This window comes from Cyprinus carpio, chromosome A13 (genome assembly GCF_018340385.1).
Source record: "Cyprinus carpio isolate SPL01 chromosome A13, ASM1834038v1, whole genome shotgun sequence".
Taxonomy (NCBI): domain Eukaryota; kingdom Metazoa; phylum Chordata; class Actinopteri; order Cypriniformes; family Cyprinidae; genus Cyprinus; species Cyprinus carpio.
In genome coordinates this window covers 17,423,447-17,444,631 of record NC_056584.1, presented here as the reverse complement: position 1 = coordinate 17,444,631, position 21,185 = coordinate 17,423,447, and the positions used below count along the sequence as shown (strand labels likewise).

Genomic DNA, 21,185 nt, shown 5'->3' with positions numbered 1-21,185 from the left:
TAGTAGAAAGTATATATATAGAATTATATAAATAAAGGTAACGACAGTGTAAGAATATAATATAGCTAATAAACATTCTGATTTTATACCAGTCAAGAGCAGCAAAACAACTTAGGGTTTTAGGTGCAAATATACAAAACTGTCTCTGAACACATAAAAAGTAACCGCATTAAAAATGTGATATATCACAATTCTTTTCACAAGATCTTCTAGTACTGTCTATCTATTTACTACCGATTCTCAAATCAGATGAACACAGTACTCGGGTCTTTTGCGCAGTTCAGTCTCTGCGCATGCGCGATTTCCTCAAGCCAGTCGCTGCTGTCCTTTTTACACACATCCTACCGGAATCAATACACAGAGCGCACAATATGAACTTCTCCACTGAAGAAAGAGGAAACCCTAACACTTTGAGTTATAGGCTTTATTTCAGTAAGTATGAATTCTGTTCTTCAGGGATGGGTGATGAGAAGTTTGTACGTTTAGGTCAGTTCATTGAATTAAGATGAAAGGGGCTGGGCCGCAAGTCCCACGTGTAGCCTTTCTCGCGTCATTTATGACCTAAAACCTATTCAAATTCATAAATGTAATGATTTTCGAATTAATTTGATATTCGGTTCATAAAGTTTATTTTATTGTCCGATTGATTGTAGATTTGTGCAAAGTTATTTTTAGTCTGAAAAAAGTAACCTGTTATACCGGTACAGTAAAAACCGAAAGTCTCAAAAAGGGTAAGATGTTATCATTAACAAACAGTGCAACATCGTGCAACATTTGTTCGGTATAACCTAAGCTCATTAAAATGTGTAATTAAAGGACGGGTGAATACAAAGTTGCTCATTGCAGCATAGCATGCTTTCACAAATTATTACAGAATATCTTTTTTCGTTATACTGTCTGCAAAACTGTGTGTTTTATTTACTGTAGCTGCCACCTGTGCATTAGACATCTCACTCTTAGCTGCAGCATGACGTCACCTGCTCTCTTCAGACAAGTAACTTGATTGACAAGTTATAAGCACACAGGGCATGATCATTAACAGTAACTTGTGCAGTTTAAAGCAATAATTCACTGAAACAAAAATTCTTCCATCACTAATGCATTAAAGCTGACTTTCGTCTTTGGAACACCTAGTCAGAAGTTGTGCAGAATATCTCAGTTGCTTTCTTTGAACTTGAATAGTAGTGTGAAATTATTTTATGTTTTGGTTTATTTGATATTTCTGCTTAAAAAAAGTCGATGAATGCTTCAAAATATACCATATTTATGAAAGTCTGGTATACTCTTTTATAGAAATACTCCATTAAATTATCACACAGGCATGTTAATTTTTCTCTCACTTTAAAAAATAAAAATAAAAAACTATGGAAAACGCATTGCATTTTATGTATCAATTTCAAGATAAACAACAGAGGACATGGTGGCATTTTTTATCTAGTTATTTTTGTTTGTGCGTTAATATGGAAATCGGGTGCTCAGCCAGATAACCACATATACTGATCAGATAACTTCAGTAACAGTTGCCTTTGAAATATTTATTTGTACTGAAATATGCAATTAATTATTTTTTTTTTTAAACAGAGAACTCAGATGGAAAGTACATTTCACCATTCCATGACATACCTATGTATGCAGATGAAGCTCAGGTACATTATGTTAATTTAATATGTTCTTAGTTTTTTCTTCTCCTAGTCACAGTGTAGATCCCACCTCCCTGGGACAGTGTATATCAGCTCTTTACTGGGTGAAGGGACTTGGTCTGTAAGAGAAGCGATCTTTACCCTTTCAGTAGTGTCATCTTAAATCGTTCAATACTTTGGACTGTTCTGATATCTTACCTGTGTAAAACTTATGATTAATCATTCTCATCACTTTACATATTTTTTTTTTTAGTAATATAAAGGTTAAATTATTATGGGAATGTCACATTTAAGCTTAATTTTTTTCCTTTTTTATAAAAATCATCTTTATTTTCTCTGTAGAACATTTTCCACATGGTTGTTGAAGTACCACGATGGACAAACGCAAAAATGGAGGTACAGTATGACCGGTAGTGCAAAACTACACCACTTGCAGTATAACAGAATAAAACAATGGTAACATGCTATTTATTTTGCAAAGTTATATATTTACACACCTAAAACATAAATGGTTACAGTACAGTTATAGAGACTAAGTGATGTTGAAAGTAATGTAATGTAGTGATGTAGAAAACCTACATTTGTGGTCTGTTGTTTTTTGACATTCAAACAAAGTAATGACTCAACAACCAGTTGGTGTCTGCATGAAAATTCTGTCATTCTATAAGTCAACATTATGGTTTATTTTTCAGATTGCTACAAAAGACCCACTGAACCCCATTAAGCAAGATGTGAAGAAGGGCAATTTGCGCTATGTGGCCAATGTTTTCCCCCACAAAGGATATATTTGGAATTATGGAGCAATCCCTCAAGTAAGCCTTCTAAATCAACACTGATCACACATTAAACACATAGAATAAACTGACTGAAGGTAGAAACCGCTTTAGTTTCTGCAATCATAGTTAAATGTTTAAACCTTTTGTTTGTTACAACACTTATAATGCACTACTGTTCAAAAGTTTTGTAAGTTTTTTTTTCTCCTTTGTTTACTAAGGTTGCCTTAATTTGATCAAACATACAGTAGAATATTGTGAAATAGTCCAATAAAAATTTTCTTCTATTTTAATGTATATATATATATTTAAATATAATTTAATGTATATATATATATTTTATTTTTATATATATATGTAATTATTAATTTGTTGGTGTGTTTGAATTTTTAAGTTTTAATTAATCCATTATTCAGGTTTTCAGAGTCACATGATCCTTCAGAAATCATTCTAATAAGCTGACTTGCTGCTCAAGAATCATTTCTTATTATTATCAATGTTGAAAACCGTTGTGCTGCTTAATATTTCTGTGGAAACTGTGAAACATTGTCTCTGCAGGATTCTTTGATGAATAGAAAGTTAATACGAATAGTTTTTTCTGAATAGAAATATTCTGTAATATTATAAACGTCTTTATTGTAATTTTTGATCAATTTCATGTATACATGCTGAATAAAAGTGTTAATTCCTTTAAAAAAAAAATCTTATTGATCCCAAACTTTTGAACGGTAGTTTATATGCATTACATCTTCATGAACACAACTTTAAAATTATTCTTTTAGTACTTGTATGATTTAGTATGACTTGTATGTAATTATTATTGTACAGATTTTCATTCATTTCAGGAGAAATAAATTTAATCTAATTGCTTTTCAATGATCTTAGTGGAGATAGTTTAGCATTATTCAAACTGAAATCAGAAACCTTTCTTTTAGATATGAATCGCAAGTTCCATTGTGTCTTTTAACCCCTAGATTTTACAACGACTTTAAATCTTTTCTGACAGACTTGGGAAGACCCCGGGCACAAAGACAATGACACAGCGTGTTGTGGTGACAATGACCCGATAGACGTCTGTGAAATTGGAAACAAGGTATAGACAATCAGTGTTTGTCTTTTGAAATATTCTATGAAATTTATAAAGCAAGCTGTCATTTGTGTATTTCTAGTTGGTTTAGATAAACAAACCCCACAATGCTTGATCTTCACAGGTGTGCAGTCATGGAGATGTTATCAGAGTGAAAGTTCTGGGTGTTTTAGCAATGATTGATGAAGGTGAAACTGACTGGAAAGTCATTGCAATCAATGTTGATGACCCTGAAGCAAAGGACCTGAACAGTAAGTTAAACTCGTTGCTTTTCAATTTATTTAGAATAGAGACATATATATGTGGTTGTGTGTAATTTTTCTGATGTGAAATATAGACATTAGTGACGTGAGGCGACTGAAGCCTGGCTACCTTGAGGCCACAGTTGACTGGTTCAGGCGGTACAAGGTACCTGATGGGAAACCTGAAAACCAGTTTGCATTCAACGGAGAGTTCAAAGACAAGGTCAGTTGTTGTTCAGAAAATTGTTGTAAACAAACTTTATATTTGTGATTGGTCATATTCGTTTTATAAATATTCTACACTTATTCCAGGACTTTGCCATCGAGACAATCAAAGCCACCCATGGCTTCTGGAAGGCACTGATCTCACAACAAACCAATGCTGGAGAACTAAACTGGTAAGCGAATGTTTCTTCAGATGTCTGCATTTGTTTGCTCATTTGCATAGTATTTTATTTCAGCGCTGACTGTTTGCACTTTCATTTACAGTCACTAGATAACATGTAGAGTTGAAAACAAGGTTTACTGCCGAAACACATCAACATAATATAAAATATATATATATTTTTGCTATGCCCACCTCTTGCTTTAACAAGTCATGTTTCTTTTTTCTCTTTTACTGTGCAGCAAGAACACATGTGTCTCAGAGGGAGACGGTCCATTCTGCTGTTCGGCAGATGAAGCCAAAGCTGTTGTTGAAGGAGTAAGAACATTGTTTTTGCTTTCAATTAATAGAAGTTTATTCACTGCTTTATCAATTGTATATACAGTTGTCTAGCATTAATAGTAGTTTCTTATGTCAAGTAAGACTTTGCTAGTGTGGTACCTCAAACTAATTTTTCTTTTAATTTTCAGTCATGCCCATGTGGAGAGGCTAGTCCAGTTCCAAACTCAGGTTTGATTTTTTTGTCTTTTTTTCCCCCATAGTGAAACATCAGATCTCTTGTTTTGATTGTTGAGCTTTTTGTGTGTATTATTTTATTTTTACTGTTGCGTATACATTTAGTTTACACTTTTTCTTTTAAATGTGACATTTATTTTGTTGTGCTGTCTTTTTCAGTTGACAAATGGTTCTACTATGCAAAGAACTGAAGAACATAACACTGTGAAGTCTGACCATGTTTCGGATATATATTTCATTATCTGTCTAGAATTATGGTATTTTATGAAAACATGGGCACTTACCTTATCTGGGGACTGAATCTCACATTAACATTTAGGGGAGCTAACCTATGTCTCGCTAAGTTATGTTGTGTTTGATAATGGTTAAATATTCTGTGTAGCAGATACTAAAGTTAGCTAATAGTCTGGTCAAACTCAGGTACTGTAAGATTCTGAACAAATGCTTTAATAAAGCTTTTCTCATATGACACTGCTATCAGATACTTTTTTGTTAATACCTTTTGTTCTATAGTAGATTATTGTTACATAAATTAAATATTCTGTCAATTAATCCAGCTCATGTTGTTTCAAAGTCACATGACCTTCTATGTTCTGTGCAACAACAGATATTATGCTAGCAGCTCATTTACTTTCATTGCATGTTTTTCCCCCAAACAGTGAAAGTGAATGGTGACTGGTGATGCCTTTCTGCTTAACAACTCTGTTTCATGAAACAATGTCATACAAATGTGGAACAAATAATGCTGAATTTTTTTGTTTAACATGTTTTCCTACACTACCACTACCATTCAAAAATTTGGGGTCAGCAAGATTTTTATTTTTTAATGAATACTTCTATTAATTAGCATAACGTTGACAGGAAAGACATTTATAATGTAACAAAAGATTTATATTTTAAGTAAATGATGTTCTTTAAACTTTGTTCATCATTAATTATTATTAATCTTTAAGAAAAGATTAATATTTTTTATAAATTTTCTTTATCAGTATATTATTATGATTTCTAAAAGATCATGTAACACTGAAGACTAAAGTAATGGCTGCTGAAAATCAAGCTTTTTATTGGAATAAATTACATTTTGGAATATATTAAAATAGAAAACAGTTCTTTTAAATTGTGAGATATTTTCACAATATTACTATTTTACTGTGTTTTCGATGAATGCAGCTTTGGTGAGAATAAAATACATGTTAAAAAAACATTAAAACATCTTACCGATCCCAAACTTAAGAATGCAAGCGCTGTCAGACCCCACAGCTGCAAGCCAGTCAACATTTAGCAACCAGATGCCAGCACATTAACCTACAATCGATCTGAAACCACGCTACGCAGCTACGCAGTTCCGGTTAAACGTCAAAGTCGGGCTGTATTTTAGCAGCAGGACACAGACCGCACTGACTGGTCTCAAACAGAAGCGGACCCTTCCAGGTATTGACACGAATATTTCCCTATTACAACGCATTATTTTCTGTGTTATTTACGAATGATGCAACATTACAAATGACGCGACTGAAACGGACATTCTGTAACTCTAATGTTTAATAGAAACAGTCTTTAACACCAAAAGCTAGGTTTTAGGGTTTTATCTATAACGTCACACTGAGCTTTTTTTTACAATACCTTTACAATACTCTACTTTGCTCATTCAGCCTCAGCATATCTGGCTGTTGTTTTCAGTGTGTTTTAAAGCGCCTCCTCTATTGATGCGTTTCTAGAACACGCGCGCTAAACCTTTTGGCTGTGTAACGTTTAGCCTACTGCGATGGTTACATTTAAGGTACAGTTAGGGAACAATAATATTTGGTTGCACATGTATTCATCTTAATTCAGAATACAAAAATGAATGTATAGAAATGCACTTGAAGTTGAACGCGAGTTGTCATTTGAGTGACAGCTATGTCTGTGTGCTATATACATGGCGTCAAGTGACAAGGTCTCACAACTAGAAATAGTTTCTTGCTCATGTTGTGTGCGGGATCTTGGTTTACAGCTACGAGGGGTTTGTTTCTTTTCTTAAGTGCACTCTTGGAGACAAAACTTTAAAACTTGGGTAATGTAGCAACATAGTACCAGCTGTTTTTCACCTGCTTATAGTAGATTTAGGTAAAGAGCTTATTCTGGCGTTAGAAGAGCCCCTTGAAAAGTCTTGGATCTTCTACTGCACTGGAACAATTCTCTCATTCTGCTGCTATTTTATTTCAGGGAACAGGCTACAAAAATGTCTTTCATATTTGATTGGCTGTACAGAGGATTCAACAGTGTGTTACAATTATTAGGTAAAATATCAGCCAGATACTGAAATAGTGATGAACACAAATCATAATGTAACTGATTTTTGTGATTCACAATCTTATTTCATTTTAGGACTCTATAAAAAGTCTGGGAAATTAGTTTTTCTTGGATTAGACAATGCCGGAAAAACAACATTATTGCACATGCTTAAAGATGATCGACTTGGACAACATGTCCCAACACTTCACCCTAGTGAGTAAAGTGCAACATATGTTACTGTTTTAATATGAGGTGTATAGATTTTGAAAAGAACATAATAGCTTCTATGTTGGAGCAACCATTGTACATAATGTACCGTATCTTGTCCTATCTACTAGCATCTGAAGAACTGACTATTGCGGGGATGACTTTCACAACATTTGACTTGGGTGGTCATGCTCAAGGTAAATATTGCTTTTATTAATAAATGGTTAATAAGTTTGGAATTTAAATTTCAGAATTAAAAATATCACTGCTAGATTTGATTATTATTATTTTTTTTTTTTAATTTGAAACGAAGTTTAGAAACAAATTGTTTAACAACCTTGTATACAATGAAAATGTATTTATCAATCAATTTTCTATTCTCAATTCTCAGCAAGAAGGGTTTGGAGGAATTATCTTCCGGCAATAAACGGGATAGTGTATCTTGTTGACTGTGCTGATCATGAACGCCTCCTAGAAGCCAAAACTGAGTTGGATGTAAGTCTACTTTTTTAATACAATCAAGGGTTTTGTTTATGACAAGATATATATCAATGAATGTTTAACTATGAACACATCCAAACTCTCAGAAAAAAGAATACCAAGTCGTCACTTGGGCAGTACCCTAATGTACAAAATCTAAAAAGTACATCTTTGAATCTTATTTACCCCTAAATATTAGTACATATTAGTACTTTCAAAGTACATAGTGAATGTTTTGTACATTTGTTTGAGAAAGCAGAGGAATATCACCTGCACTGACTTCAGTGCACTAATTTAAATTTCTTCCCAGTCCCACCAATCAAAACACAGCCATGTATTTGAGTAATAATGAGGGCACGTTGCTCTTTAATCACAGGCCCTCTTAACTGATGAAACCATCTCCAATGTGCCAATCCTTATTTTGGGGAATAAAATCGACCGTCCAGAAGCAATTAGTGAAGACATGCTAAGAGGAATGTTTGGTCTTCACGGACACACCACAGGAAAGGTAGATCATTGAGGGAATATATTTTAGACATTTTGTGTTGTGCAGTATATGTACTATGTAATGCCATGAATAATGTTTTTTGGAGCAATACCTGTCCTATCTCTCACAGGGGAATGTATCACTGAAAGAACACAACCTGAGGCCAATGGAAGTCTTTATGTGCAGTGTGTTGAAGAGACAAGGATATGGAGAAGGTTTTCGATGGCTTTCAGAGTATATTGATTAACTTATTTAATGTTTATTCATTTGAAACCCATGTATCTTTATTTAATAATTGATTATTTATCTTGTAATGAAACTAATAACCAGGGGTGTTTGCTTTAACAGTTGACTGAGTTGGGTTATTTTAAGAGATGGCATCCAAAACACTTTTTTTTTAAATCCAGTGTCAATTTTATACCATGTGAAAAGTAAACATATCACTGAACGTTTGAATCAAGGACTTTTAATCAGGGGAATTTCACTTGTGCTGTGAAATTCTGATGTGAAATCATCAGATGATACAGAATCAGTGTTTTTGTTTTCATGTTACCTTACCTCAGTGCCTTAATGTTGGTAGTTTTTCCTAGTTCTGTATTTCCCAGTTCAAAAGAAAAACTTCTCAAGTGATTTGGTGTGGATTGCCAATGTATACATGCTTGCTTATCAAAAGTACTGAGATTTAAAATTAAATATTTATATCTAATATTTAAAAGTACAAGTTAGATTTATATGTTGTATTTTGATACTTTTAAGACGGTGCTTATGTAGCACTCAGTGCCAGTGATGTGTCTACATTAGCCTGTTTCAACACTAAACTACCTGGCTGTGCAATGAGTACTTTTTGACTGTCATCTGTGACTTATTTGCAGTTATGGCACGAGAGTACATAGGCTTTTTAAATTCATAGAATAGGCCTGTGCAATAGAAAAATGTGTCACATTACTAGGTCACTTTACCCTTATAGGCTTATGTGAAAGGTTTGGGATTTTCAATGCTGCTTATCTTTTGAAATGGCTAAGCCCCTTGTAGCATTTATGCACTGAAGTAAGCAATAAAAATAATAAAAATTGTTTTTTTAATTTTCTGTTTATACTTTGATCTCAAAGAAATAATAAAGACAGGTACATTAATCGTAGAAAGCTATTGGAATAAACATTTTAAACAAGAAAACAATTGTAACATCCTGGTGAAGTCAAAAAAGGTTATTTGGCAATATTGAATCCTTACCTTTGAGACGTTTGTGACGTAGGTTTTTTGGAAATGAAAACAATTGTAACAGAACCTTTCTTTTACTGTCTATGACGAGAACACAGTCCAATGTATAAACGGAATGAATCCTTACCTTTGAGACGTTTTTGGAGTTGGATCTTTTCAATGAATCCGTTGAGCCAGTTAACAAAACCGGTTCATGTATAGTCGATTTGTTTACAGATCGAACGAAACGGCTCGTTCACGAATGGTTTGATGCGAGAAACGTCTCTTTCGGACATAACGATCATATTTTTATGTATATGATAACGGCGACATAAAAGAACCACTGAACCGATTCTATGAAACGAATTGTTCGAAAGAATCGGTATTCCAATTATAACATATGGATGAACGCTTCATCGACCACGTGATTACTTTAACGCCAATGAAATCATACCAGGAAGCGCTGCAGATGGATCAAGTCGGCGATAAATTAATATAGATATTAAATTATCTAGCCGGTCAGAGGTAACCCTAACTAGTTGTTATTGACAAACTGTGTTTGTTAGCATGGTGACCCCCAGCGCCGCGTTGACATTTCTATCTTGAACTCATTGCAAGATGCGAGAACTCATCTACTATTAACATAAAAATGTTGACCCTTTTGAACCAATTTAATGCTGTTATATAGACATGTCTCTGTATATCTAACGTTTGAAAATGAAGAACGCGGAAGAGGCATGTTGTGTTGTCACAGTGTCCGAGAAGACATCTGGATCTCCGAATAAAGAATTGAGCTGTAGTGGAGTGTTCCTGAATTACCAGTCTGGGATTGTAGTCTGCAGTGGCATTTTGTTTTCACGCTTTATCAATGACAAACAGTCCATGAAGAAAGACGCGAAAATACTGCATTCTGAAAGTTTCACTGAAGAGATAAAAGTGCATGTAGATTACATTCACGTTTGCGCCAGCCAGTCGTGTGTAACGGACAGACATATTACGAGCCGTCAAGAGGCTCATCTGTTAATGATGATCAATTGTGTGGAGTTTCAAGATGCATTTAACAAAATCTTCAAGGGGGCTGATAACTGGGGCTTTTATAGTGGTACTTTGGATACAGAAGTTCTGGAAGACTCCAGATTTTTAAGTTGGTTTGCACTTTTAAAAGTGCCCACTTCATCCACATGCACCTGCAAGGAAACTATTCCATGGGTGAAGAGTGGCAGTCTTAAAAAGGGATGTCATGTAATCGCATGTGGGTCTCCATTCGGTGGTCTCTGTCCAGACCTCTTCATGAACACAATTAGTAAAGGTATAGTTAGTAATCTGGCAGGAGGTGAGAATGCCCTGATCCTGACTGATGCCCGCTGCTTGCCTGGCACCGAAGGAGGCGGTGTGTTTGTTAGCAAAGGAGGCAGATCTTACCTTGTGGGTTTGATCGTTTCACCACTGTGCTGGAAATCAGATGAATGGATTGGGCTGACACTTGTGTGCTCTGTTCACCTGATTCTGAAAAACATGCTACATGCTGGTGCCATCCAGGAGTCGCTGCTAGAAGAGTCATCACAGTTAATCACTGGCTCTCTTCAAGCTCCATTAACTGCAAACCGAAGGTCAGGCTCTGAACTTTCCACTGGAGTTGCCCTGATTGAGACCGGCCAGCTGTGGGGTTCTGGTGTGCTGCTAAACCAGAATCTGGTTCTGACCTGCAGGCATGTGGTGAATGAAAAGTCTGTGCTTACAGTCAGAGTCAACTTTGGAGGAAGGTACTGAAATTTTCTGTTTGTTGATCTTTGTTAAACTTGTTACATGTTATTGGTATTGTTATATTTTTAATCACCATGGGATTCATAATAATATCAAAACTTTCCACCTTAGATTTCATACAGTAAGTGGTAAGGTGCTGTATTCATCAGTACCGTCATCTCCATTTGATATCGCTGTGGTGGAGCTTCAGGAGCCCCTCGCAAACTCAGTAAATACACAGTTTACCACATACTTTCGCCCAGGTAATGTGCTGCAAACCTGTTTTATTAGAACTCATATTTAGCCATGTTTGTTTTGAGATTTTGGTGTGTTTTATTTTTTTATTTTTTAGTGGATGTCTAAAGCCACCAACATAAGACAAATATTTGTTCCTTCCAGTGTGTACTGGTTTATATGTGCGATAACTTCATATCCAAATATCAGGTGGTTTTGTATCTATGTTGTATTTGTTTGTTGCGTACACCAACAACCAACATGATATTTGACATTGCATTTTATATTTAACCATTTTAAAATACATAACCAACAATCAACATGATTTTTGACACTATAAGTATATTTCTTTACATACAAAATAGAACTTTGGAAGAACATGCTTTGGCAAATCATAGATGAGATAATAAGCCACAATTATGATACATTAAGTCATGATTATGAGATAAAAAAAAATTAACAAAAAGTCTAAATTATGAGAAGTCAAATTTATGACATAACTATGACTTGTCATTATCGCATGCAAATCGAAATTATGACAAGTCAGTTATGATGTCAATTTTAAAAAATTATAAAGTAAAAAGATGACATCATAATTATGACAAAAATTCTAAATTGATAAATTATGGCTTGTCGTTTCAATCTCTTTATTTCCTATGACTTACTATCTCTTTGTTTTGACGTTTTGTCATAACTATGAATTGCCAAAGCATGATGAACTAAAATGATTTGTGAATCTAAATTCATTGTTTGTTGACCATACAAGATATATATATATATATATATATATATATATATATATATATATATATAAAGGCATCATTTAAATGTATTATAAATATAATAATCCATTTCAGTTTATATAACATATTATTTTGTAACCCTGTGCAGCACCTGGCATTTTCATGTTGTGTGTTTGTTTAGGTGAGGATGTGCTTGTTGTGGGTTATGGAGCTTTAGGGAGCAGCTGTGGCCCCTCGTTGACCTCAGGGATCTTATCCAGAGTTATTACCCATCAGTCACAGCCTGTGATGCTGCAGACTACATGTGCTGTGCAGTCTGGAGCCAGTGGTGGCGCTGTGGTTCGTTCTGCCACTGGGGAATTGTTAGGTAATATCATTCATACATCTATTTTTAAACAGTTAGGAATTAATTGAAAAGGTTTTGTTTATCAGCACATCAACCAGTTGTTCAGTAGAAATCCAGTATTCACTGGAGATTGAAATATACAAGACCTTACAATAACCAGAAGGGGGCACCATGTGACCAATTAAGCATATATTTATTTTACTGTCAGGCATCAAGAGTATTCTGTCCCCTCATCTGCTGATAATGTTTGACTATCTAAATCAGGTTTACATAGGCAGATTTTTTCCACATGATTTTTTTTTAATCTTATATATTCTAATATTAGGTATCGTGTCCAGTAACACAAGAGACTTTGCTGCAAAAGTGACGTATCCCCATCTAAACTTCAGCATCCCAGTGACTGTTCTGGAGCCTCTGCTTAGACGTTTTGCTCAAACTGGAGATGCTGCTGTGTTTAAGGCCTTAGACAGTGCAGAGGATGATGTCAAGAAGATATGGAGACTACAAAGCATTCAGAGCAAGCTTTGATCATTCTCCATAATAAAACTGAATATGAATTCACATGAATTCCTGTGATCATTTCCAAATATACAAAATGCTTTAGAATGAATATATAAATATTATCATGTGTATTTTTGTGTTTTGTAGGTGTGAGAATGTTTTTTTTTGAATGTTATTGTGACATAGCTCTGTATTGACAATAAAATGGTGTATATTTCTGAGCTTTTTATTTGTGGACTTTTTAATGTACAATAATTCAACTTGAGTGATTGATTTAAAAATCCACAAAAAAAATCCTGCACCTCTTAAACTGATTAAATATTCTGATACATGCAAGTGAAGATAATGACCGGTCAATTCAAGTAAAAAAAGTAAAATGATTTCTAACCATTTTATAATAACGCCAAGCAGTTTGCTGCAATGCATCATTATTAAATGAAATGCATGCCAAAACTAAAACAATTCCATGTTATAAAATTTTCTCATTACACACATTTTAATTTGTTTATTTTTATTTTTTTGTAAAATAGTTAGAAACCAGGGATGATTAGAAATCAAGGCTGAAAAGTGGTTTCTAACTAGGTTGATCTCAAGCAAGTTGCTACACTGTATCACTAATATATGAAATGTGTGCCAATGATGAAACTATGCAGTATTAAAATAGTGTTTTCAGAAAATTAGAATTTCATCATGCACATTTTTTCTCTTAATGACAATAAGTGAATATTTGAAAGACGTGATTACATCATGCATTCTATTAAGGTTAAAATGTCTTCCTTTTTTTTGAACCCTCTGGTTATTCGTTTGTCTTGAGATCCAGCTTTTGTTGGGTATTTTTGGTAGTTATTATAAATTGCACTTGTCAAAAAATGTGTTTAAAAGTGGGTTGAAAAGATTTGTTTTCTCATGTCTCCAGTATCACATGAAAATTAGCATGTCGCAGAGTCTTGGGAGTAATTAGGAGAACAAAGGAACAGCACTTTCGGGCCCAGTGCCTTTAATCATATTCAGGCAAGAAAGATGACACACTTGGACAAAGAAACATGCAACTAAATGCAAATATACTGCAACTCAGCGTAAATATAATGTTTTCTAATTAGTAAATCCAAGTATTTACAATAATAATGGCATGTACAGTACAATACAATCATACACTAGTCCAAGTGGTATAACATGTAAGCAGACTCCTGTACACTGCTGAGTAAGACATCAGGACATTCACTATTGACTTGTAATGAGCAGGCCATCTTTCCATCACACCAGCAAGGTGTATCACATGATAATCCACAAATAATTTAAATTTCATCAAGATTCATCTCAATGGCATTTGGAGGATTTATATTCTTCTGTAGATGCCGCGGTACATTGATGAATGTGTTTATGTTGGGGATGTTACCATATCAAATGCGTTTTCTCTAGCCTGTGTGGAGCTTTGAAATCACGACTGAGTGAATTATCATACCAGACTGAGTCTGTAACTCATACATGTTTTACAGCATTTTAACCCTAAAAACTGATGCTTTAGATATTTTTCACTGCAAGACTCATGCACTTCTTTACCTTAAGTCGTAGATTTTAAGATTTAGACCTTGAATATAAATCCCTTCAGCACCAGATTTACACCTAGGAACATTACAGCCAACACATCTTTCACTGCAAATGATGGGAAGATCTGATTAGAAGACATCTGCAAAGACAGATTGGTCCCTTTGGGTATATGGGAGAGAATATGTCAGAACGCATTTTCGAAAGCTCATTCCTGCCTCTCCTGTTCATCCATACACTATCTCGTTATAATAGCTTTGTTGCATCAGAAGTACCGTATTACAGCCTGACCTAGTGGAGTATAAGCAAATTCTATTATGACAGACATATGAAACCAGAGCGCACATATCTCAGTATTTATTACTGTCCATTTCAAAGAAAACAATGATTTGGACGTCGGGGTGAGGGAGAAAGCTACTGCATTGAGACGTAATTTATATGAAAATATAATGCTTTGCTATCTCTGGTTTCGGTGTATTATTACACAGAAGACAGAAAAAAAAAAAAAAACAGTGCCTTTAGGTCAAGGATCGTCTTGTAGAAGTGCATTGTGTATTTCTGGCAAGTAGCCTAAAGTATGCTGTAGTTTGTGAGTGTGGAGAAATAGTTCTTCAAATACACTGACAAAGGCTACTTTATCTCAAGACATTTACAACTACATCTACTTCAAGGTAGCAAAGAAATGATGCAGAGACTGTTTCAGCCTGAACATAAAAGGGTAACAGTCTTAGCTATTTGAGCTAAGCTAAATAGTTTTTTTGACTTTATGTTTCTTTGTCTTTATAATAATCTGTGTTTATATACGCTAAATCATTTGGAGGACATTTAAAACAATTTACATAAACTCTAATAGCAAAAACATTAGCAGCAGTCTCAGTTCCCAAAGAAAGCAGTTGCTGATGGTCGACAGAAGATCTATTGAAACAGGTTAGACCCTGAAGCCTGTCCATCTTTATATACAGACTTTAAAAGGTTGCTTTAGACTTAGCAGGTGTCATTTTGGCATTTCCGAACGAATAGTGATGATAGTATGTATTTATTAGACTTGCATAAGAATGCATCACATCACACCTATCAAGCGTCTATACTGAGTTTGTGTTTGCAGATGCTAGAGACTGATTCAGGAGACAACTCTTGCACTTACAACAAAAACATGATGTTTCACAAGTATTCAGAAGCTCAATAATTGAAAACTCATTCCCAATTCCGTAATCTCACTATATCTAACTAACCAAGCCCCCCCCCCCACCCTCCCCAAGTCAATGCTGTTTGGAGTGCAGTATAAAGATGACAGACCCTCCAATGTCCACCGTTTAATTTCAGAAGATAGAGCTGCCTCTGTAGAAATGGGCCACAGAAAGCTACGTCGGACAAGGCGAGAATCACGTTTCGTTCTACCAAATGTATCCACCATCATCTATTTCCCCCACTTCCCCTTCCTCCTCCTCAGCCTCCTCGCCGTTCTCCTCTGCCTCCTTTTCCTCCTCATCTTCCCATCCAAGCCCGCTGCCAAAATCGCCCGAGTACGTGACCACCTCATCTGGAAAAGGGAAATGTTGTTTAAAAAAATAATCGCGAGCGATTTATGTGCAACAAAGGCTAAACAATACACGCTTGGCACAAGGACAATAAACAAACAGGAGATGTGACTTTGATGTTGGGCTTTTTAATCGCTATTTCATGTCCAGTCAGGGGATTTGTTCTTATCACCTGCAGGTCCGTCGCAGCCAGTAGTAATTAATCTTACGGACCTTTATTTTGGAGAGACAACTGCTCTTTTGGAATGGAAATGAACCTGGCCTAATGAATGAAGCACTTGGTTTTCTGTCAGATGGGTGACTGATGATTTTGTGGATCGAAGCCCTAAACCCTGTAGCTACAGAAGGAGCATTGTCCTCTGCATGTGTCTGTGTGTGTGTGTGTGTGTAGTGCTCGTGCTCGTGCTCACCACAGTCGGGGTTGCCATGGATTCTGGAGCCCATTAACTCTCCTCCATGCTGGTCCACACACCAGCACTCCCCTCTGCTCTTGTCACACTGCAGTCTCCTGTAAAAGCCGTCCTCATCACAGCTGGGAATGTATGTATCTGAAATGACAAGTAGAGAGAAAAACACACAGACATGCACGTTTTGAGAAACACAATGCGTGTTTTACATTCATTTTCATATCCTATATAAAATGAGTGCTGCATCACGGGTGACATTGAAAACTGTTTGCATATTGCTGTAAATCATGTGACAGACTCAAGTGACACTGCTCATTGTAATGCATAAAATGTAACCTTGGCGAGGGTTGAGGGCTGGGTTTCTGTCTGCAGTGTCTCGAATTATGATGTGCGATAAAAACCAACTGCATGGAGTAATAAACACCTATATGTCCACATAATCATCATGATCTATTTAGCAATGAAATGCAGGATTTAACCCTCTGATGCACTGAGTGTACTAGGGGACAAATCTTTAAAAGCCGTTTTAACCATTCAGAATGTCATGTTACCTCCCAGTCACCACCACACGAGATTCCATTGACCCTTAGCCATAATTCATCCTGACTGTCCTATTTATGTCTTTGAGTGTTTTTTATTTATGAGAACATAAATTAAACATATCTGGCAAAAGTGATGACCATGAACTTTGTAATGCAACTCTACACCATAATATATACCATAATCTTGCATCGCAATGGACAGATGTACAGTTCTCAAAAAATGCAATTAATAAAAGACAGAAAATTATTATATTTCTGTTTCAAAAAGAATATATTAAGTAAAAAATATTTTGTTTTCATTGTGATGTAACTATTTATGCATTTTGTGGTTAAACACAGGTTTCACTTTTTAGGGTAGGCTTTTCCATTACCTATAATTTTATGACTGTCATCTTTTCTGTTTATGAAAATGCACATTCATCATGGCTGAGAAAGGTGAAAATGCACTATCCACCTCTGGAGAATATGATGTTATTTTGGAATGCACAAATGTTTAACTCTCTTAATATTTAACAAAAGGGGGTTTATATTATAGGTTTATATATTATATCACTGTTTTGACAAAAAACAAAACAAACAAAAAAAACATTAAGAGATTTTTTCCTTTTGCAAATGTATAATAAATGTATCTATGAGTAAACATGGGTTAATCTTTCAAAATAATAATGAAACTCTTAATTTGTATTATATACATTGCTATTTGTTCTCAGGCTTTGGGAGCCGCTAGCATTTTGGCTGCTTCTGATAGGCTGAAGCATCTGCAGCGCGTCCTTGGAGAGTCCTGAGAGCGCTGCAGCCAAACATGCAGCACTGCCCGCAGCCATGAGCACCATTCTAATCCGCACACCTGATTAGGGGCTAATCCCAACCTCGTGCTTGTCATCTGTTAAATGAAACTCTTCTAAAGTCAATTCTGTAAGATCCGCCCTCTTTGACTTTCAGAGTTTTATCTCCCTTCTGCCTTGCTTTTACTTTTTACTGACCTTCTTTCTCCCATTCTTTTTTCTTCCAGTCGTATACATTCTATATAACCTCTTACTCTGGTTCTCCCTTTGTTCTTCTCCTTCACACCTTAATTTGCTCTTCCTGCGATAGTACAGCGAGTCTCAGCGGAGCGTTCATTCTTACCTGGTTTCTTCTTGGCTCCTTCTTGCACTTGGATTCGCTCTAGCTCAGCCAGGCAGGGAGGCTCTGTGGAAGAAAAACAATGAGTGCCTTTAGGGAAGAGCCGGCGCTAATCTCCTCCAGACAAACGCTTCACACGAGCTCCCTCACCAACTCCCAGATGAGGCGGCATTACACCAGGGCTGCTCTCCATGCAGCTGCACAATCAAGTCACACTATCACACCCAAACACACATGCATTTTAAAAGTGGCACAATAGACAGTTCTAATCTCTAGTTTTATGACAATATAATTCATGAAAGAAAGAGTAAATTAAAGTTTGAGTAATAGAACTTGCTTTGAATATGTTTTGAACAAAATTAATACCTGTTAATAGAATATTTCTACATTGCAATTTTCTCTTTAATGCCCTGAGGTGAAATGTACAACATTCTTAGAGGAATGTTTTTACAAAAATGAAAATTCTGTCATCATTTACTCACCCTCAAGCCATACAAAACCAAAATGACTTTCTTCTGAGGAACACAAAAGCAGTTGGCAGAATGTCGAAGCTGCTCTTCTTAATATTATAAAAGTAAATGGTGACCACAGCTTTCAAGTAGGAACCAGTATGCCCAATAATTCCATATTTTTTCTTTTTAGGTAAACTCTTAAAAATAATGTTGCTTCACGATGCCATAGAAGAACCTTTTTTGTCTAAATGGTTCCATAAAGAACCTTTAACATCTGAAGAAGCTTTCCGTTTCACAATAGGGTTCTTTGTGGTGAAAGAAGGCTCTTCAGATTATAGAAAGGTAAGAAAGAGATGGTTCTTTAAAGAACCTTTGACTGAATGGTTCTTTGTGGAACCAAAAATGGTTCTTCTATGGCATCGCTGTGAATCTGTTAAGCACCTTTATTTTTAAGAGTGTATCCTCTTTAAACAGATTCTTTAAGAGCAGATTGCTCTACAGAAAGACTGATTATTCTTTATTCACCATGCATGAAAATATAATTAATGCAATACCACGACTGAGGTGCCCCAACTGCTCCCCGGGTGCCGCAGCATAAATGGCTGCCCACTGCTCCGGGTGTGTGTTCACTGCTGTGTGTGTGCACTTTAGAGCACGAATTCTGAGTATGGGTCACCATACTTGGCTGTGTGTCACGTCACTTACACATGAAGCAGTTAATGTGTGGACTCTTTTTGTTTGGTTTTTGAAATCAAATGATTTGATGATTTTGGTCATCACACAAAGATACTAATGAGTATAAATACAGAAGACTTGGAAAGTAGCACACAAGTCATACAGACCACTTTAATGGTCCTTTTTGAAGCTTGACATCTCTAGTCCCCATTTGCTTCCATTGTATGGAAAAGAGCAGCTTGGACATGATCCTAAACATCTTCTTTTGTATTCCACATAGGGAAGAAAGTCAAAGAGGTTTGGGAATGACATGAAGATTAGTAAATGATGACAGAACATTTCTTTTAATAAATAAATCAGTGCAGTGCACATACTGGCATATTCGCCAATGCTTCAACACTATCATGTTTCACAGCTGTATGTGAGGTCCGGGCAGGTCAAGTCTAAAAAATTCAGTGGGTTTCTGTCTGACTGCCTGTCTGGTTTTAGTCCCAGAGAGTCTGAGGCTGAGCAGGCTGTAAACAACCAACACTGGTGTTGTTTTTCCCTCTGCAATGGCCATTTCCTATCCACCAGGGGAAATACAAGGGGAAGACAAACTGTGACAGGCCAAAAGCAACTGTGCCCTACCCAGGAGAGATGAGAGTGCCCAGCTACATATTGTGAGCAGAATCACATCAAACAAGAACAAGGCTGGCCTAGTGTGTGTGTGTTAAGATACTGCTAAGATACAGCTCTGTGCCCCTCCAGTGCGATGCACAGTGGAGCATATGTCTGTCTGTGTCAAGAAACTTGCCATGCTCCATTGTTTAAGTAAACACACACACACACACACACACACACACACACACTGAAAGGAATTCCTCAAACAAAAGAACATTAATATGTAGAGCATGTTGTCGATATGCAACATGCACATGCAAACAGACCTACACTCTCCCCCTGTGACACACACACACACACACACACACACACACACACACACAGACAGTCTGTCAGTCACCCTAGCAACACACACTGAATAGCAATTCCTCCAGACTTATGCATCTTGTCAAAATGAATACTCTAAATCACTCTCACCACATGCCACAAACAGCTAAAGGTCAATTTACATCATCTCCAGCTCTCCCATCTCTCATTTTCCATCCAAAGGGGGTGTTTGTAGAGGAAATGAAAGATTTGGACAATAATCCAAACATACGGTCCCCCCTCCCCCCTTTAATGTTTGATTATATTTAGAAAACCAATTAAACTTAATCCAGTGCAAACTGAATGAGTTAGTGTCATGAGTCTGCAGAACTCTGTGCACACAGATGGATTTTTCTAAACCCTTGCCTGCACTGACTGGTGTCTTCTTTATATTTACCACCCGTCCAGTGCGTGCTGATGCAGAATAAATGTGCTCTGCTACCAGTTGAGTCTTTGGAAGCAATATCGTCTTCTGGGCTTTTGTAATGGAAACCAAATATGCCCCTCAAATCCAATTCAAACATCATTTCAGATTTGAAAGCCCCAACTCACTGAAGCAGTGTTCAACACACTCAAACACGGACTAGTGCTGGCACTGATGTTCGGCCATGTGTCCCCTTCTGTCACGCTGATATAACCAAGCAGATCAAACTGTGGACCGTGGCACTGACCAGCAGGGTGCAGGGCACAAATGTGCAATACTGAGGTGACAATCCAGGTTAGAGCTAAATCTGAAATGTGTAATGTTTTCAATGTCAAAATATTTGTTTCTTTCCAGTGTTACTTTTTTGAGGTTTTGCCTTGGATAAAAATATTCTGTCAATTTATTCAAATTTTTTGCCATGTCATATTCATTCATTTTGGTTGTAGTCAATTTTACTAAAATGCCATTTAATTTTAGTCAGGATTGACACTATTGATTAGAATTTGAAATTAACATATTCTTTCAAAATTTTTTGTAAATATATGTATTGCACTTATAATATTTTTTTCCCCTCATATATTTTTATCAATAGTATGTTTTAATTAAAATTGGTTCATTATAATCATGATAAAAATTTTAAAAGGATATACACT

The 21,185-nt window shown here is 35.9% G+C and overlaps 4 protein-coding genes across 5 annotated transcripts in view; 3 read left to right on the top strand and 1 right to left on the bottom strand.

The window, feature by feature from the left end:
- The first annotated feature begins 274 nt into the window (after positions 1–274).
- LOC109066113 (inorganic pyrophosphatase-like) lies at positions 275–5,112 on the top strand. Its single transcript, XM_019083110.2, has 11 exons — positions 275–432; positions 1,582–1,646; positions 1,983–2,036; positions 2,333–2,452; positions 3,420–3,506; positions 3,625–3,751; positions 3,838–3,965; positions 4,055–4,140; positions 4,370–4,445; positions 4,598–4,637; positions 4,803–5,112. Exons 1-11 carry the CDS (start codon positions 294–296, stop codon positions 4,832–4,834), a joined length of 954 nt encoding a protein of 317 aa, XP_018938655.2. The 5' UTR covers positions 275–293; the 3' UTR covers positions 4,835–5,112.
- A 717-nt stretch (positions 5,113–5,829) lies between these two features.
- On the top strand, positions 5,830–9,164 carry LOC109066115 (GTP-binding protein SAR1b-like). Its single transcript, XM_019083112.2, has 7 exons — positions 5,830–6,074; positions 6,849–6,922; positions 7,011–7,130; positions 7,256–7,321; positions 7,516–7,619; positions 7,981–8,112; positions 8,222–9,164. The coding sequence occupies exons 2-7, from the start codon at positions 6,865–6,867 to the stop codon at positions 8,336–8,338; spliced, it is 597 nt and encodes a 198-aa protein (XP_018938657.1). The 5' UTR covers positions 5,830–6,074; positions 6,849–6,864; the 3' UTR covers positions 8,339–9,164.
- A 285-nt stretch (positions 9,165–9,449) lies between these two features.
- On the top strand, positions 9,450–12,915 carry LOC109066114 (peroxisomal leader peptide-processing protease-like). The gene is made up of 4 exons (XM_019083111.2): positions 9,450–11,051; positions 11,164–11,294; positions 12,190–12,375; positions 12,680–12,915. Exons 1-4 carry the CDS (start codon positions 10,006–10,008, stop codon positions 12,880–12,882), a joined length of 1,566 nt encoding a protein of 521 aa, XP_018938656.1. The 5' UTR covers positions 9,450–10,005; the 3' UTR covers positions 12,883–12,915.
- A 920-nt stretch (positions 12,916–13,835) lies between these two features.
- The window catches only part of LOC109066091 (testican-2-like), a 30,178-nt gene continuing 22,828 nt past the window's right edge, over positions 13,836–21,185 (bottom strand). For both annotated transcript variants that reach the window (XM_042769081.1, XM_042769080.1), the window contains 3 exons: positions 18,016–18,078; positions 16,349–16,486; positions 13,836–15,940 (listed from right to left, as the gene is read on the bottom strand). In XM_042769081.1, coding sequence (XP_042625015.1) covers positions 15,795–15,940; positions 16,349–16,486; positions 18,016–18,078 — 347 coding nt within the window. In that variant the 3' untranslated portion in view covers positions 13,836–15,794. The remainder of the gene's footprint in view (positions 15,941–16,348; positions 16,487–18,015; positions 18,079–21,185) is intronic.